At 37.6% G+C, this 20,014-nt stretch overlaps 1 protein-coding gene across 2 annotated transcripts in view; it reads right to left on the bottom strand.

The window, feature by feature from the left end:
- Nucleotides 1-20,014, bottom strand: part of helz (helicase with zinc finger) — a 51,913-nt gene that overhangs the window by 20,028 nt on the left and 11,871 nt on the right. For both annotated transcript variants that reach the window (XM_005942741.3, XM_042228772.1), the window contains exons 9-19: nt 19,491-19,598; nt 19,000-19,141; nt 16,282-16,437; nt 15,805-16,075; nt 14,203-14,329; nt 13,839-14,051; nt 12,540-12,670; nt 8,011-8,190; nt 5,460-5,561; nt 4,103-4,281; nt 449-567 (exon numbers count right to left, since the gene is read on the bottom strand). In XM_005942741.3, coding sequence (XP_005942803.1) covers nt 449-567; nt 4,103-4,281; nt 5,460-5,561; nt 8,011-8,190; nt 12,540-12,670; nt 13,839-14,051; nt 14,203-14,329; nt 15,805-16,075; nt 16,282-16,437; nt 19,000-19,141; nt 19,491-19,598 — 1,728 coding nt within the window. The remainder of the gene's footprint in view (nt 1-448; nt 568-4,102; nt 4,282-5,459; nt 5,562-8,010; nt 8,191-12,539; nt 12,671-13,838; nt 14,052-14,202; nt 14,330-15,804; nt 16,076-16,281; nt 16,438-18,999; nt 19,142-19,490; nt 19,599-20,014) is intronic.

The raw sequence follows: 20,014 nt of genomic DNA, 5'->3' as shown, positions 1-20,014 counted from the left end.
AATCCTGTGCACCGTCTTAAAACCAGCAGACGAGGAAATTAGGTTTTAATACCTTGTGTTGGCTTAGAAAGCTTGACTGACATGAGTTTATATTTTGTTTTTTGTGGTTGAAGTGGTCTCTAAAACCACAGAGCCACAGTAGCTGCTGCCTGTTCCTTTGTTTTCTGAAGTAGGTCAGATAAGAACCTAATAATAAGCAAAGTGCAAAATGGTATTACTATTCCTTGATGTCCCAGCTACCATCTGTAGTTTGTTCCATCTCCTTAAGTGTTTTGACTTTGGGCTAAAGAAAAACCTCTTCAAGCATTTGAGACCCCAAGACACTATAATGTAGTTGTTGTTATTATATAGCAATTCACAAAGCAGTATAGATACAGTTAGTCTTTAAAAAGGGCCACTTTTGAGGCTTCTACAAGCTCAAAGTTGAATTCTTACTGTCTTTGTTTACCTGCATGTGGTCTCCGGCCAGCACGATGCGGGTTGTCTTGCTAGCTAGAGCAAAAGGCATGATGGTTTCACACTCCATGGCCTGGGCCGCTTCATCCAATAGGATATGAGTGAACAAACCTATCAAAACAGACAAGACACAAATATCTATTCACCTGTACATATATTACAATTTCACTGCTTCAAATTTGCTCTTTATTCCCACTTATTATGATCTACTTTTCTAATAAGAGCATAAAGGTGAAGAACTTGCAGCATTGACCTTTCTCGTTGAGTGGAAAAGTGGACACACATCAAGTCAACACTGTCAACAGTTCTAGGCTAATGTTGATCTTAAATAAAATGTTTATCTTTAGTTTTCTGTTGTTTGTAATGTTGACTCCATTAATTATTAATTAAAAAAAAATCTTACATCAATAAAATCTTACAAATTTGTCATACAGAAACAACAAACATTCATGCTCTACGACCAAACAGTTTTTGTGTTTGTTTGTTTTTTAAATCTCTCTCACACACTCTTCATTGGTGTCCTTTATATTTTTTTCTCCCATTGTTTTAACCAGGCTTACAACTTAAAGGCAGGGTTCCGTGCACATACAAATGACTTAACTTGCAGTCTAACCCTGCCTTAAAAAGCTCTAACAGAGGTCGGCAGAATGAGGGGAGAGGGATAAAACAGCATGGCAAATGAGTGCTAGAACAAGGAGCAAGGAAGAGAGGCTGAAAAACAACCAGCAAACATCCTCTAAAGCTACACTATTTCCACAGAAAAGGACATGCAGATATGAAATTTGACAGTGGGAAATAAAAAATAAACTGACAAAAAAGTAAACAAACAACAACAAAGAAAAAGGGCCTGGCAAGAAAAGAGGTGGAGCAGTTTAATTTGAAGCAACATTCAATCCTTAGTATCAGCCTTTGAAAATGCAAAAAGCCTGCAAAATATTTTTTGCAGGCTTTTTTCCCCCCCAACTACAAAGCCTGAAACCAGTGTTATCGCCTTTAACGCTGTATGCACTTCAATGAAGCATAGGCTGGCACTGTTCCCTGCAGTGATCCTGATAAAATGGTAAACATTTTGATACAACAGTCCATGCACTGCACACAGAATGTGAATAAGTAGGTTTATACAAAGTATAACTGAGAAATGTCCCATCAGAATTATAAAGTCTATATCTTGTAATGTTTCCCTTATTTTCAGTTAATAAAGGGAAAAATGCTTGTTGCAGAGGTTACAAATATTCTAAATATGAATTTGGATGCATCATAGCAAAGTTTCAGTGTTTCACTATGCAGAGAGCAAAATGTTAGTGAAAACAACTTTAGAAAGTGTTGCTAAATTTTCATTTTTCCTTGAAATTTTCCTCTTATTTGCTATAAACTGACCGTGCGAGTCCTACAACATCATCTGTACATGCACTTAGAGTTTATTAAGCAGTGGAGGGAAATTTAATTATCATGGAGTGCTGATTACCATAACATGTGAAATTAAAAGCATGTATAAGACAAAAAACATTGGCTGTTTGTCCCGTTATAAAACCAAAAAAGGGACGAAAAGGCCTTAAGATGAATAATTTCCTTATTATACACTCAATATTTTGCTATGCAAAGAGCAAACATGTTAGAATAATAAATATAAAGTTATGTGCATGTCAATTGACTTATAATACTCAGAAATGAGAACATTTTCTCAGGCAGATGAGTAGAGATTAGTTGCGGTGTGAGAGGGAAGAAAAGATAGTCTTTATGAGCATCAGATGGTCAGAAGCACAAATGAATTTATATGGTGCTTACCACTGCACTTTGGAAATGCCTCAGAGAAATTATTCACAAATTCATTTGTTGCCGCCATCAGTCTCTGGGCTAATAATTGAAGTTTTTGAATTTGCACAAAACCGTAGTAAGGGAAAGAAGGAGAGTAGGGTAATAAGGAGAGGTGAAAGAGATCAGAGGCACAGAACTGCAGAAATTATTTGGTAGAGAGATTACTCTTCAATAATAAATGACAATTTCTTCTACTCACACGCCCAGTCTCGCACATTCTCCCTTTTAGTCTTTTTTTGTGTGGCTCTTTTCACACTGTAAAAGTGATTTGAAAAGTGTGCAAGTGTGAAAGGGTCTTGGAGTGCGTAACTAAACCTACAACACAAGCTTTGTAACGAAGCTCTGAAAGCTGTGTGGAACTCCCCCATCAGAAGGACAGTTTCTGATCATCTACTTGAATGTGTTGTGGCATGGTGTGATCTCAAGGAAGGGGAAACAGCATTTCCTGACATCCATAAACTTCAGTCAGTCATTGACTGCAAAGGCTTTTGCCACCAATTACTAAAATACCCCCTATATTTAAAATTATGCTAGATTGTCCATCGTTTCTTTGCATCTGAAACTTGAGGAATGTGTATAAATAATAGTTGTAATTGCTGAATGGTTAATGCAATACTTTTGTTGAATGTCTGCCCTTCAAGCACATCAGTGGTTTGATTTACAATCCACTTAGGTGGTGGATTTTAAATCACAGAAGGAAAGTTGCAAGAAAAAGAAATACAAATCCAACTTCAGTTAGTTATGGGCCTAACTGTATATAGAACTTTGCACAGTAGAGAAAAGTAATGCATCCAGGCAAAAACATGCTGTGAGGGCTGCACAAATTAGTAGAAGCAAAGAATGTCTGTTTTTGCTGGGAATGAGATTTTTGCATATCATAATAACAAGAATTTGTTAAGATATATAAAGGCATGCTAAACAATACATGCACAATGTCTACATGCCAAATCCCATACCTAGACCATGAAAAAAAGAGCAAAGTCATCAAGCCAAACATAAAAGCCTAAACATCATCTTTCAGGGGACCTGTGTTTTGGGTGCGAGATTTGTTATCGCTACTTAGAAGACTTGCTGGCTCCCAAGTGTCTCGTTTCCTGGAGATTTTCATCACCATCAACCAACAGGAGAACAGGACAGATGAAACGTGGGGAGGAGGGCTAATGATGTAAAGTACATTAGAAACAGGCAGATGGTGTTTCCAAGCAACCGACAAAGCCCCCTCCGCTGACACATTAGTGTCGGTTATTAGCCTGCACTGACAAATTGGTTTGTTTTCCATGTCTTTTACATAACTTAAATGAGTTCCAACCCTCTATAAATGGTGGGCCCCTGCCAGCAATGGTTGTCAGAGTCAGTGGGGATGACCAAAGAACAGGAAATGAGAGTGACTGTGTTCTGTTTGCATACATTTACAAGCCTTTAAAAAAGTGTGCACACGCATGCTCACATGCTGTAAGACATTTTAGAAAATACTAGAAAACGCATTTATTAAATTGCTGAAATTATGGTTTAACCATTCTGGGAATTCGAGCAATTTTTTGTTGTTGTCGTTTTTTTACCGTTTCTCAGCCTCAATTATTTAATCAGCAATGCAAAAAACAAGAACAATCCTGAGTTAAATTAAGCCCCATCTCACACACAAACCACACTTCAGCATTCATTCAGCATGTATGCCTGATATATAATGTGTCAGCTACTCTGGCTGGCAAGTTTAATCCAAGTGCAAATACTGGTATGCCAAATAAAAGCTGCTGAGAACAATGCCTGCCTCAACCAATAGGTCAGCGTGACTTAATGGTTTTTTTTGTTTGTTTGTTTTCATACGACTTACCAGGCTCCAAGTCAAGCTGGCAGAGGTACTGGGAGGTGCTGAGGGTGACCACCACCACGCGGTGCCTGAGGATGTCCTCCCTTGTGGGCATCTGGAAAGTGATCTGTGTGCTGGAGATGAGACAGTACTGCTGGACCACTGGGTGGACCGTCTTCACCCAGCGGTTCCTGAAGTATACCCTGGAGTGAGCAAAGAAAGCAGAAATATCAAGAGTTACAATCACAAAAAGCAAATACTCAAGTCTCAGTGTGAATGAAACTGTTAATTTTCATTTAATTTTATATGTTTTGTCTCACTTAAAAGCAGATAGACTGGAAATGCTTGTAAAAATGCATGACTGCACATGATATCTGATGTGCACCTCAGACTGAGCGCAATCTTATCCACACAGAAGGCTGCCAAGAGCAGACCCTTTGGACATACTTTCTGCAGTGGTGCACTTTCAACTCTGCCCCTAAATATTCAAATAACTTCTGTATTGACTGAGTTCACTCAAAGCAGACAAGTGGACCCAAGAGGAGGAGGCTCCAATGATTATGGAGGAATTACACTGGAAGCTCTAGAAATCAGACCGACTGCTCATGTGAAACAAGTCATTTGATTGCCCATATGGTCTCCAGGCTTGTGTGTGAAAACACAAACACACAGCCTAACCCCAGCCTGGTCAAGGAACACACTGATTCCATGTCTTTGGTGACTTCTGGCACTGCTGAAATGTGATTAGAAGTCAATGATGCAGTATAAGGAAGCTGTCAGTATCTTTGATTGTATATCTGCTGTCTTAAGGAGTAGTTCGAAAAGCCGGAATGTTCATGAGGTCAAATCCCTCAAGTCAACAAACGTCTGCTTGTTACCACTGCAGGGCAGAAAAAAACAAAACAACCCACGTACATGGATGTATAACTCTGACTATGTGCCCAATAACATTCATCTAGTTAATGTCTAGTTGAGTTTTTATTGATGCTATCCAGCTAGAATGGTCTTTGCTGACATATAGGGCAAAAGGTAGAAATACCAGACCTTTTAGAAACACTTATCACTTCTGTAAAAAACACCCAACCCAAAGTATGTAAACTACAGAGATGTGTAATACATTACTAAAACTGTTTTTATTTATTTACCAAGAAGATGAACACCTGTACCTGACAGGTTTTTCTCAGCATCTACAAACACTAGCTTATGTGGTATTATTTTACAACATAAAATTGCAAAGAGACTTAAACACTTTAAAATCCAATATATAATGCTCCCCCCGGGGCACTACAGCACGTTTTATCTACTGTACATACTACAAAACAAAACGAGAAGCTTGTTTTGCCCCTCAGCCATCTCTTGTTCCGTAGGCGTGTTTCTTTACCTGAGAGGTCTGGCATGCTGATTGCCTGCTTCAAAATAAGGATGAAGGTAGTCCTTAATGTAAAGGTCAGCCGCACTGTTGGAGTGGGTGCAGATCAGGACCCTGTAGAGACAAAAGACAAACAACTGTAGGCATGAATCATCATACGCAGTTGCTGAAACACTGTATCGATATCTTCCAAAACCAGCAGCAAGAATAAATTATCACCAGGGTACAGTGGCACATAAACTACCTTAAGAAATGGTTTCACTTCATAAGTTTTTTAATAAAAAGTTTATAATGAAGTTGCATGGGTTTTTGTTTTTTTTTTAAATAACAAAACAGTGGTTGTGAATCCTATCAGTTCATTTTGATTAATAGCACTTGGCTTTCCCAAAAACATAGTATAACATTATTTTTGTATATCTATACCTTATCTATAATATTTCATGATTAAACTGCATTCACTAATGCTATACAAATACAGAAATATAAGGAATAAAGAAAAGGGATTTATTTAATCTCTATACCATTCTATTTTCAGTAGAAACCTTAAAAAGTAAACTGATATTAGTATCCGGGACAGCAAACCCAGAGCTGTTCACCCTGACAGCAGTAACAACTCCTGTTCATAATTACACTTTTAAACATTCATGTAGCATCACAGCTAAAGATGTACAGAGAATGCTTCCAATATTAAATACGGTAATTCACATCTTGAGCACACCTGACCAGGGTCGATATACGGTCTTGTTAACGTTTTTAAAAATATGGTGAGCCAGAAGCACTAATCCATGGGCTCACCTCCGCTTGTCATAGCTTTTAAAATATCTATAATTCATCTTAACCACAGAATATTAAATGTATTCAGAGTGAATTGAGGAATGAATATTATATTGCTACACATTTTCCAAGGCTGTTTTCTCTCTTGCATTACACATACACATCCTGGTCTTTCTTATTAAAAACCAAAATGGTAACTTTTGTTAGGGGACACTGTCCGAGATATTACATTCATTTTTTATAAAGACCAGGGAACCATTTATGTACTTGTGCTACATCGGTTTGCTTGTAACACGGGAAATTGCAAAGTTTCCTGTGGGTATCTACACAGGGAGGGAGCTTACTAATGATGAAAAATGCCAATAGAAGAAAATCATACACTGTTTTGTTGTTATACAACACTGTGTGGGCCACTGAAGTGACATAGCTTGATTGATCACAATATAGTTGGCACGCACTTCCATTCTGGCCCTGAAAATGTGTTGCAATCAGACTAACCATGTGCATCAACCACACATTGACACAAATTCGTCCAAATGACCAGCAGAGTTTGTCTTCAAGTGATATGGCCTAGACAATACAAACCATAGACAACTACACAGCACAACACAGGCTCCAACACACGCACAGACACACACCACAGTTTGACACTTTATAGCACTGTGATTTCTCAACTTTAAAAAGGTCAAACCCAAGGCAGTGACTGCCACTGAAACGAAAACGGCGGCCACTGCACAGCCCAGCCCCAGGATACATCTGTCATTTCTTTTGACTGAGCTCCCCTACTGCATTTATAAGTGATATTAACTTGATTCACATCCACATTTCCCTTTCAAATTTCCCTACAAATACCCCATTGACACTTTATGATACATAGCAGGGAGTATCAGTAATCTGCAAAAACGATTGCTTGTGAGATCAAGGTTGCTGACTATATTTCTATGATGGTGATTGAAACCATTTATTTGTAATATTTCACTAATGTTTATCAAGTTTGTCTTTTAACCAGTGATGAAGCAGAGGAAACTTACTCAATGACAAAAAAACAAAACAAAGATTAACCGTAAGATGTAGGAAAAAAAGTTCTCATATTTCATTGTTAAAACATCATTTAGTTTGCAATTTTGTAAATTACACCAGTGCCTGCTTTTATAAATTGCTCTGCTGTACCGAATACAAAAAATGATATTTTATTCATTTGTACATTCATTTAGCTGTGCCTTTAATTATGCACCATTTGTCTTAGGTTAATTTTACTGACAGATGTGATAGTATTTCTATAATTTCACAGTGAAAGTGGAGTAAAAATACAGTCCTGCTGTGTTATTCAAATTATAGCCTCCTTATCTTAGCTTTAAGTATTACAAAACTTGACTTTATATGTAAAATGCAGTACTTGGGCTTTTTACAGTTTACTACTCAATCATCAGGCGATTACTGCTGGTATGGCAACCAATGTAATACCTTATGTTATTAGTTATGAATCATTTAGTTAATGTAAGTCAAATGTTATTGAAAACTAGCGACTATCTACTTGGCACTTCACAACTACAGTTTGAAACAAAAAAAGTGCTCCATCTATCATTGTAAACATTACATTTAGAACTTCATAAACATTCATTCACAAATACAAAAGAAGCTGACAGTATATCAGGGATCTGGGGTGAGCGGAATCCTATCTGTTAAAAATAATTCAATGTATCTTAAAAAATTAACATGCAAACAAACAGAGAAGAAGATCAAACGATCACAAACCACAAACAGAAAAGAAAAGAAAATGATCGCAAACCTGCTGTGGTCTTGGCGGAGGATGTGCTTTACAGCCTGTGCCAGGGTGAAGGTCTTGCCGGTACCATAGGGCCCAATGATAAGAATGGGGGGCAAAGGGATAGAGATGGGTGTGGTGATGGCCAGGATGGCCTCTTTCTGTTTGGCATTCAGACGAGGATCCAACTGCTCATCCCACTGCCTGAGGGCGGAAAGTGGATGGAGGCATTTTTTGATGACCAAATCAACTGTTATTATAAAACATTTCAAACTCAAGCATTCAAGTAAAATACTGCACTATAAACAAAGATTACTTTTGAATATAAAAAGGCAGTATGCCCGTGTAATTATTTTGTCTATGTCCCACTAAAAATAATATAAAAAGATCGAATGGAAGATGAGGGGCAGATGAGAAAGGGGGTAAGGAAAGTGGATTTAAATGTTTTCAGTCTCACTGCTACAGCTGTGTCAAAACAAAAAATGAAACACCAAGCCTGCCTTTACAAACATTTGGGAAAGTATGGGTCATTCCAAAGAGCACAATGAATTTTGAGTGTGGTATTGTAATTGGATACCAGAACCTTCATGATATTTTCATGGACAAGCAGCTGCATTCAAGTCTTACATCACCAAGAACAATACAAAGCACCAAAAAGTGTAAAGCACTCCATCGCAACTTCAGCTAGCAGTGTGGGACTGTTATCTCCACATCACCTTCACCAAACTATAAAGTTTGGCAGAGAGGGGATAATTCTATGTGGTTATGTTTTGTTGGAGGGGGGTGGCGGCCTGGGCCCATCAGTTCCATTGAAGGGAATTGATAATGAATCATTTTATTGAAGGGTCTTTTACGTTTCAGCATGACTGTGCATTAGTGCACAAATTAAGGTCCATAAGGCACGGCTAGACCAGTCTGGTGTGAAGGAGCTTGACTGACTTGTGCAAAAAGTGCAGAACTCAACCCTACCAAACACTGTTAGGGTAAACTAGGAACAAAATTGTGAGCCTGGGCTTCTTGTCAAGCATTAGTGTCTGACTTCACAAAGGGGTTTCTGGATGAATGGTCAATAATTCACACAGACAAATTCCAAAATTTTGAGAGCCAACTCAGAAGCCGTTATTGCTGCAAATGGAGATAAATTCCATGCTAATATCTATGGATTAAGAATGGGATATCATAAAACCTCATCTAGTTGTTATGTGCAGGTGACCCAATGTTTGCCCATATCCTACTGAGAATGGAGGGAGAAAAAAAAAAAAAAAAGTAGTATCTTTCAGTTTAACTGTTTTTGTCCACTACAGACGACATAATGAATAGGCTGGGTCTCAGGAGGACAGTTACAAGTTTAAAAAGGAAAAACTAAACACCCTGCACATTTCTCTTTTTGATCAATTTGTGTTGTGTTATGAAGTTGACTCATTAGACATTTACAGTATTAGACAAACTAAGACATGCCAATGTGTCTGATGGCCAGGTCAAATTAAGTCATATATCATGCAAGTTTCACAACTGCATGAAACTAGCTCTCCAGAGGAAACATGGTACGGAACGTGTCTGAATGCATTTCTATGAATGTGCAACAAACATAACTTTTCAAATTCCATGTAGTTTTAGGATGACCAGTAAATATTCACAACTAAGCAGTTGTAATTTGTGTGCTAAACAAGACAGAAAGGTAGGAGAAAATGATTCACATCTGATTTGATACTTGTGAATTACTGTAAATGTAGCATGCGTGCATGTCTCCATGCATCACTATCATCATTATGGTGACTGCATCGTCAAAAGCTGTGAATCCCCCAGAGTCAATTGATTGAACTCCAGCTGAGAGATGCTGTAATTGGGGGAATGAGAGCAATCTCAGCATTTGCACAAGTGTGTGTGCGTAACAAAAAGGGATGCATAACATAAAGGGATGCATAACATTAAGGAATATTCTACGAGTTACAAACAGCTTCAACTCTTGAATCCCAACAAGACTTTCTATACAAGCATTTTGTTTTGTTTCCTTCATACCTTACCTTGATATAAATAATTAGGACATGCCAATCGCTGACAGTCAAAGCAGACCATTTATTATAAATCAAAACATCTGACTTATTAAAGGTAAGCAATTTGTAATGGAAAGAAATTTTAAGACTAAGTCAAGGCTCTTTCACTGAAATTCTTTGATTTGGTTCTTAAGCTCAGCTGTGCAGAGAGCTTCATGGAATGGCTGATGAGCAGCGACCCTAAAATAATCAAGCACAAAGCAAAGTTTTGATGTGGTGGTATAAAACACAGCGCCATTGGACTCTAGAGAAGTGAAGACATTTTCTGGAGTGAAGAATCACACTCAACGTCTGGTAATCTAGTAAACGGTCTGGGTTTGGCGGTTGCCAGAAGAACAGTACTTGTCTGATCGCACTTTGCCAAGTGTAAAATATGGTGTAGGGCGGTTTATGGTGTGGAGTTGTTATCAGGAATCGGGCTTAACCCCAATAGTTCCAGTAAAAGAAAGTCCTTATGCTTCAAGAATACAAAGACATTTTGGATAATTTCATGCTTCCAACTTTGTGGGATTAGTTCTAGGATGGCCCTTTCCTAGGGCTGTGCGATATGACCAAAATCTCATATCCCGATATAAGACATCTATCGTCCCGATAACAATATAAATCACAAAAATGTAACATTTTCTGTAAATTCTGTGAATCTCGGGCAGCTCGACTTGCGTGAAGTGTTTCCAGCTGGGCGTCATGTACCTGGAGTCGAATGTTTTAACCGATGCATGACACTATACATTTTTAGACATAAGTTGTAGCGTTTTCTTTGGAGTATTTATTACACGGCGTGCTGCGGGGAAAAGCCTGTCCTAACGTTTTAGTCTAAGGTTTAATTTTAGCTCCTGACGGCTCTTTTTGCTTCGCATCCATAAACTTATTGCCTATCATCATTTATTGGACTGATGAATGTCGGTTGGAAAAATTTTAGATATCACCCAACCTTTACTACACACCAAAGTCTGCATTTAGTCCTATAAACTCTTACCAAAACTAACTAAAGTTAGCAAGAGGTTAGGGTAAGATGCACAAACAAACAAACAAACAAACAAACAAACAAACAACAAAAACAACAACAAAAAAATCAGGTTTAAATGCACCACTAATACACTATTATGGGTTTATCGACACTTTGAGTTAAAAGATAAGAATCAGAACCACTTTACTTGAATGAATTTCTGAACAGATTATGCATAAAATGTCTAAGTTTCTATGAATTTTTTTTTTTTTTTTTAAACCCAAAAAAACAATTTGTCTAAACTGATAACACACAGTTGTATGTATCAAAATCTAAAATGAATACACCAAGTAATCCCTGTAAGTAACTGACTGAGTGAAGCCTTAAACTATCCGACTTGCAGAACCTTCTCTAGCACCTCCATTAGATGTTTTTAATAACTACTCAGAAATAAACTGTTATAGTTTCATCTTGATTGAACAGTTTGATCATGCTATAGCATCCTGTGAAGTTTCTTTGAAAGTTGTTTTTCTTGAAGGCATGGCTCACACCAATAAATCTTTTTGAATATAGTAGACTTCACCAAAATTCATACGATGCCTTCCTTAAATAAGGAAAGAGCTGCCACATCAACACATCAACGTCTAATATGAACTCGTTAACTTAAATGCCTGGCTGCAAGTAGTGCTTAATGAACTCATTAGTACAGAGACTTCTAAATTCTAAATTACTGTTAGTTATTAGTTAAGCCAGATTGTGACTGTCTATAACGGGACTCACATAAACGTCAGGCCATACGTTTGAGTAATCAATGCAAAAATCCCGGTAATTCCACAGTTTAGGCAAATGTTTAAAACACAAATACCTACCATAAAGAAAGTGTGCTTTTAAACTAAAGCCAAATTCACCTCTTGCTCCTTCTTTAATCAAAAAAACCACGTTTATCCAAATTCCAATTAAAACAAAAATCCACACGAATCCTATTATGGAGCTCAGATAAAGCAGCAGCTATGACAACCACAGGGATTATATTTGACTTTTGCTCTTGTCAATAAAGATTACTGTCTCACTTCCCTCACCTGTCACCAGAGAAATTTAAAGCTTAGGCAGCTGTGAGCATTTCCAAATTGCTAAAAGTAGGAGAAGTCTTCATTTAACTTTTGATTTGGTGTGGTGACCCCTCTGTGAGAGTATCTGTCAAACTATAAGGATGTGGACGTATTAAAAGAGTTATAATAAATGTATTTAGGATTAGTTGCATCTGAAAGCAAAAGCTGCATGCAAATATCTTCCCTCACTTTTAAACAACAAGTAGATGCAGCCTTTACTATATCAAATATCCTCAGTATAAAAGCAACATAAAGCAGCATGCCATGTGTACAAAGTAAAATTTCCTTTGATCCCAATTATTTATTATTTATATGTAACTTTTGTGTCTCTGAGTTCCCACTGATTTAATTTTAGTGCCCTAACAATCAATGCATTATCATAAAAATGAATGCATCAAGTGTGTTCTTATGTGTGTGACATTGTGTACATGGTGGAGTACACACCTGTTAGGACTCCAGGGGATAGTAGGGACAAGGCTAACATCAGGGAAAAGGATAGTATTATCTTTGATGCGATCCAGGGCATAATGCATCTCACAGAGTGGCAGTCTGTTCAGCTGGAACTGGAGCTCCACCTGGCAGACACAACACAGAGAGCTTGTTTATCAACACAATTGTCTATATCCATCCATGCCAAGAAATCATACAAAATTTTAAAACAAAAATAAAGATAATTCCATTCAATTCGTTCATTAAGGTATTTCTGTGCATCTTTTGGTTTAAAGCTTGTGCTCATGATTCTCTTTCATGATGTGAATTTACTTTTTTTTTTACTAAAATAATTTATTTTATGCAAGCAATGAATTGCATCACATTGCAAAGTCTGCATCTGTGAGAACATTTTAAATATTAATATACACAAGTGCTCAGATAAAATGACCATCTAAACCAACAAATCAAGCCCACAAGCTGTGCAGTTGCTATGGAGCTGGATATTCTTGTCCATTCAAAACTAAGATTTAACTAAAATTCGCTGTATCCCATTCTCTTAATCCTCTCAAAAATTGCTAAACCTTGGAAGAAAGCCACCTGCAACACTTATGACTGAGCAAGTCTAATTAACAGTCTGAAAAGACATGCTTGCGCTGCACTATATATCCACTTTTTATTAGCCAAATGAAAACATCTAAAACCATTTACAAAAAAAAACAAAAAAAAACATGAAAGCTTAAGCATGAAATAAACAATGAGTACAAGAGTACAGAAAGTCAGAGACATTCAAGAGCTCAAAGGCTGTGTGGAATAAGAACCCACAGAGGAGACAGGGTAATAGAATTGTAGCACATAAGAAGGCAGGAGAAGCATATGCAGAAGAAAAGAAGATTATGCTCCCACAGTGATAGAATGAGGAGTTGTTTTGATAACCATTAACACAGTGTCTTGTTTCCCCTGACGACATTCAGGCTTGGGGGGAACAAGCAAAATAACAAGCTGAGGCTGGTGAAGATAGCATTATTGCAAAAATAAATTTCCAAAACAATTCCATCAGTGTTGACATGGATGCACAACACAGACACATTTTTCCTTGAAACCTCTGCAATCATTTGCGAAAACTATAATTAAGCAGTGAACCTTTCATTCAAATTTTCAAGGTTAGAAAATCCACATGACAAGAATGATTTTCTCAGGCTGCATGTGGGAAAACAGTATGCTTTACAAGAGAGCATTTACCAGCCCTCACCAAACCTTATTTAATGTAGGTGATGCCACATGTCTAAGCACATGAAGTGTGGTTCACCATACCTGTAGTTCTCTGTCAGGCTGCAGCCCGAGTTCCTCACAGCAGTGCTTGCAGATCCTTAGGAAGATGTAATCCTTAGTCTTCTCCTCAATCACAGCCTCATAAACACGCTCTTTAACTCCAGGAGGCGGCTGGCTGTTGATCGCTTCACGGCCCAAAGGTAGCAGCAGAACTGAATTTACCTTGGTCATCACTAGCCGCCCAGCCAGTGTGTCCTGGTGTTCAAAACAGAAATCACTGTTCAAGATAGCTAGCTTACAGATGTTCTTGGTATATAGTGCCACTAAGTAGTACTCGGAGTGAAATGGCAAAAAAAAACAAGGTGGAAAGCAGTATGGTAGCTGAAATTAGAGTTAGACAACTTACCTCAGAAAGTGTTTCGTTGAGTTTGAAACGTGCAAAAAGCTGTCCATTCTGAGCATACTTTGCTCCAACAGAAATGCCAGTCAGCATAAAGCTAGTGACGAGCTGCAGGTTCACCTTGATGTTAAACCTGTGGGACAAACATAGACATGGGTTGCACACTTTTATCCTGAATAGTCCATTTAAAAAGCAAAAACAAAATAAACCCCCCAAAATGACAAAAGCCATTATACTGAAAAACATATTAATCAAATATATCATTGTCATAATGAATGCTGTGGTGAATTTAACATTTAGAGAAAACAAAACTGGAACTGTTTTGTTTCGCCCGTTTTGTTTTATGAATATACAATTTTGCAATATATTCACATAATTATGTGATGTTTAAAACCATCTAAACATCAGAGTACAAGGCCAACTAAATACATCACCAAAAAACATTCAAGAAGGTTCTTGAAAGAAAAAAAAAACCATTGGCACAAAATGTATCCATGCACATGTTTATTGAAATTCAAGGTCTTTTGGGAAAAAGAAAAAGGAAAAGAAAAAAAGTTCAGTTCTGGATTGTTTATGAGTGACTCTGACATGATGAAACAAGAACTAATATTATGTGATGAACTTGTGACAGATGACTGACACATAGTATATTAGCAAACCAGTGATGTTACACAACCAAACGTAGTCTTAGAAGGTTATTTTTATGATTTTACATTAGTGATTTTGCTGGATAATCAAACAGGACAAAAACTCTGCACTGGTTCTATTTGCTCAATTTTTATTTCTAGATAATCAGCTTATGTCTTTTGCCTCCCAGGTACAAGGAATGTGCCTCTCTCAAAACTGAAGCAATTTCTCCAGATAAAACTGAATGACCCAAGCATGTGAACCTGGCAAAAAAAACAGATTACTTCAAAGAGATTATTCATATGGAGTTTGAAAATACTGGAGATTAAAAGCCCTTTGAATATGAGCCATAACAACAGAAAGGCACCCACTATTCAAACGACACAGTCTTGAAACTCAGTGTTTTAAATGGCTATTATGTCCTGTGTGCTATGGATGGTCTACTGTACTTGTTTCACTGAATGAGGGTTTACACTGCGTTTCAACTTACCAGCAGTGTGCTTATTTCAGCTGGCAAACAAAGGGTAAACCAGTTTCTTTTCAGCTACCTCAAAGCCGTTATTAAACGGCACTAGCACTTTTAGTAAAGCTGTCTGTGAAAAACACACCCTCCCTCTCACACATGCATAGAGCAAGCATATAGTAAAGGTTAAGTCTGACACCTTGTGGTGATTTGCCATTTAATAGCAAAAGACTTGATAGTGCCCAGAATTTAGAAAAAAGAATCTATACTGGTATATACATTTCTTTTTAATATATTTTGTACATTTAGGCAGTGCATGTGTAATATATATGGGAACATTAGTGCATAATATGGTATAAAACTTACTGTTCTGTACTTTTAGATACTGTGTCGCATTTGATTTTATTCATGTGTAAAATAAACTTTCCAATCAAAGTTTTATGTTCAAATTTCATATAAATGTTTTTTATTTGCACCGTACAGCAGAATTAAGAAACCTTCAATATGCATGTACTCACTTGCTAACTTCTTTGTACTGTGCAATCTCTTCTATGTAGAGCAGATCGTGCAGTCGGGCCTGGTAGTTGTCTTTGGTCAGAGTCTTGTCAAGGACTGACTGGGTGAAGAGCTGGTCAGCTGATAGAGGTATCTGATAGCGGGAAAGGAGGCTGCGCTCCAGTTCAGCCATCGTCTCATTGGGACTGAATTCAACAATGGTTTTACAGGATGAGTCCCAGCGTTTCGCAGTCATCAAGAGTTGCTGTCTGGCTGCCAACAGGTGCTCCAAGTCTAGAGAACAAAGAACAGCAAAATGGGTCAAAGCATTAATTGCTACTTTTTTGCGACTTTAAAAAAAAAAAAAAAAAAAATCTGGACATTTTTATCCAAGTATCATCTTTAAACACAAAACTATCTGAAGTAAAACTTTATCAGATATACACACTAATAAGAAGCAACAGACTTTTCTATGCATTGATGCTCGTTTTAAAGCATACCTTCAATAGAGGCAGCATCCACCATGATCCGCTGCATTAGCACAGGTTCTGAACCAAAGTCAAAAACAATGGTCTGTCGGAAGGTACCAAAGATCTCTGTGCTGAAACCCACTGCAACCTTGTAGACACAGTGGTCCAGGCCATTGTCTGCTGCCACTGTGAGAAGAGCAAACGTTTAAGTACATTTGAACTAGCACTCCACTGTGCTGTAAAAAGAAAGCGCTAACCACATAAATTTAATATATACATTTAACACGAGGAATGCATATTATGCACCACTGATATACAGTCTCTACCAATGTTTTAAAATATAGATATTTTTGGAGGTCAAAGCCCCCACAACAACTACATAAGTAGAACAGCATGGTAAAAGTTGCCTAAGGAGGCAGACTGAGAATCCAAGGAGTACACAAACACAGCAAAGTGATTACGCTAACAAGAACAACCAGACTTTTAGAATAATTTGAATATTTGAATCTTCACTGTCAGAGATATCCCCCACACAATACACACAATTTTACCCGAGGTTGTCAGCTAGCAAGCCTCTGGTCTATGAAAACAACAACAAACAAACACAAAAAACAACTCAGAGCCATACAGACCGAGGGTTGCAACCTGGCTAGTCAGCTAATGGAATTTAGCAATGCTGGGAACTTTGCTTACAATTTCTTGTACATGTACTCTTCTGATTAACAACTGCACTATTTGTCCATTTGCACTATTACTAAACCACAATAATTAAAAGAACAGACAGTTTGGCATATTCAAGTTTAGAAGTCAATAAAAATAAACAAAGATAAATGAAATGATTTTTGCTTGTTAATTTAGAAGTTTTGAAATATTAGAAAATCTAAATGAAACTTTTTGGACTTCATCTTTAAGCTTGTCAATACCTATAAAAGGACTAATAAGTTTATATAATATGAAAATCTTGTGGTAGCTCTGTCACACAAGGCATTGACTAATGTATGTACAGTGGTAGTATTTGCCCCCTTCCTTATCCTTCTATTTTTGCATATTTGTCAGAGGTTTCAGACTAAACAAATTTTGTATTGCATCCAAAAAAAAAAAAAAAAAAAAGCAATTAATGACTATGTGGAAAAGTAATTGGGATCTAAAGCTAATAACTGGCTGTTGGCAATCAAGCTCTTGCGGTAACTGCAAATGAGTCTTTTACATCACACTGGAGGAATTCTGGCCCACTCAAAGATCCTTCATTATTCCTTTACAAGAAATTACATTGCCATGGCAGCTTCAACACAGCCATAAGACCACAAATCACAAACAGCAAAACAATAGTAATAATTCCTATAAGTTGACATTATACAAATAAATAAAGCAGCCAATAAGTAATGTGCAAATATGCAAACGTGGATAAAAATCATATCATCATTATGCATCAAACTGCTTCATAGCAGCTGGTATAAAGGACCTCCTGAGGTGCTCAGACTTGCACTTAGGTGCAGTCAGTTTTTGAAGGTTCTACTATTGATAACCTCCAGGGCATGGAGTAAGTGTGCAGGCTTGATCTTAACTGATTCCAACTTCAAAAGTCTTTTTCTCTCCACCACCTGCTGGACTGCCTAAAGTTTACACCCAACCATAGAGTCATCCTTCTTTATAAGTTTGTCAACTGTGCTCCCCAGCAGACCGCATCAAAAAAAACAGAGCACTGGCCACCACTGTAGAGTAGACACTGCGCAGGAAGGGCTGGCAGATGTTGAATGCCCTTAGCATCTTTAGGGAATAAAGCCATCTTTGTCCCTGATTACTGTACACTGCCTCCATGTAGCTCTTCCAGTCCAACTTACTGTTGAGCTGCACACCACGGTATCTGTAGCTGCACACCACTGGAGACACTGTTCTGCAGACGCATAAATTATAGTCTTCAAGACAGATAGTCCAATCACCATAAAACCACTAAGGGATCCCCCTGCACTACCTTCTCCTTCTCACCTAATAGCCAAGATTGGATTTATCCAAGACAATCCAAAAATGTGATGTCAAAAGTCTGCATGCCACTGAATGGCTGGTCAGTGGTGTCACTTGGCGATTCATGAGACTGCATCGTTCACGAAAATTACAAGCAGCATTTTTGAAACACGTCAATGAGGAAAATATATTTTTTAAAAACAACAACAGGAAAAAAAACCCAAAAAACCCCACAACATTGTTTTTTTTTTTTTTGCCCTTTTCCCTGGATTCAGTCGACATGACTTGAGACTGTTGGAAAGTCATAGATGGAGCAACTGGTAGAAGAGGAGGGGGAAGAGGCAACTGAGGAAATTATATTGGTGGTTTGGTGAGAGGAGGGAGTGGGGGGAAAAAAAAAAAACAAACGCAACGGGGGGTTTGGTCAGCAGTGATTTTCGCCTTGGAACTTTTCCACACAGGACCAGGTGAGTTTGGTTGGCCATTTTTACCTTAATAATTGAAACCATCATTTAAAATAATTAAAACCATCATTTAAAATAATTAAAACCATCATTTAAAAAGAAAAGAGAGAAGAAAAAAAAATCAGCATTTTGTATTTACTTGGGTTATCCTTGTCTAACATTAACATTTTTTGATTATATGAAACATACAAGTTTGACACATATAATTTATACAGACAAAATGGAATCAGAAACCTTATGAAGCTGGAAAAATACATTTGAAAATAAAAATCCCCTGATATCTCATGTTTGACGATAACATGCAGAAAAATTTATGACCCACCTGCTGTCTCCTCCCCTGGAGTCCACTCTTGGCAGCATTTGGGAACACCTTGGAGCCGCTCTCCAGCTGACACGCCTGTGATGAAGAAGTGTGGTCGGTGGGCATCATAGAGGAGAGCAATCCGGTACAGCTTTCTAGGCGGCTGTACAGAGCAATGGGAAGATAATCAGGACATTCACAAAATTAACAGATGGTTAATATACCAAGTATCCAAGGAGCACAGACTATGGGTTTTGGGATAATTGTAACAACACAATGTGATTCTTTTGTCCTTTTAAACACACACAGAGTGAAAAAAAAAAGAGCAGAGAGTAACCAGTGCAACTGTTAATGACATCAAATGGTGGAAGAATTGGCACATTCAGCTGAAAATGAATTAATGTTGATAAATAAACAAAATGTAACTTAACATTGTGCTTAACACATCACCACATACATCGTGTTCCTCCTCCACAATGACAAATGATCAAACACTCAATGCGTCATCCTACCTTGCACAACAAGGAGAAGACCCAGGAGTGGGAGGATTTTTTGGTGGTGACGGTGACAGACAGGCTAGAGGTGGTCTCTACATTCACTCCTTCTAAACAGTCACTTAGCTAGAAGAAATAAAATACCATGGTTAGTTACATACCATCACAGCTTATTTATTCATAAACCATTTACAGGTCAACGGTTAGCCAATATTTTTGCAAGCCAAGTTAATTTATGCATCAAATATTAATGAAAGCAAAAGTTAGGTATCCCTGACTGTAAGCACACATTAATTAAGAGCTAGATACAGAGTGCCAAATAATATTAAAGGCTTGTGAGTATGTGCTCAACACTGACACTCCTAAAGAAAACATAATCTTTGATGCATTGTTCTTCTAAAATATCTTAAATGTAGTGGAAGTATTTGAGTGTTTTCCGTAATAAAACAGACTTAAGAAGTGAACTAGAGGGTCACATATCTGTTAATAGCTGTGTTTATACCCAATGGGGGCAAAAAAAAAAAAACCAAACAAACAAACAA

This window comes from Haplochromis burtoni, unplaced genomic scaffold, assembly GCF_018398535.1.
Source record: "Haplochromis burtoni strain Fernald_Lab_line unplaced genomic scaffold, NCSU_Asbu1 Contig_348, whole genome shotgun sequence".
NCBI classification, from domain to species: domain Eukaryota; kingdom Metazoa; phylum Chordata; class Actinopteri; order Cichliformes; family Cichlidae; genus Haplochromis; species Haplochromis burtoni.
This window is presented reverse-complemented; position numbering and strand designations above follow the sequence as displayed.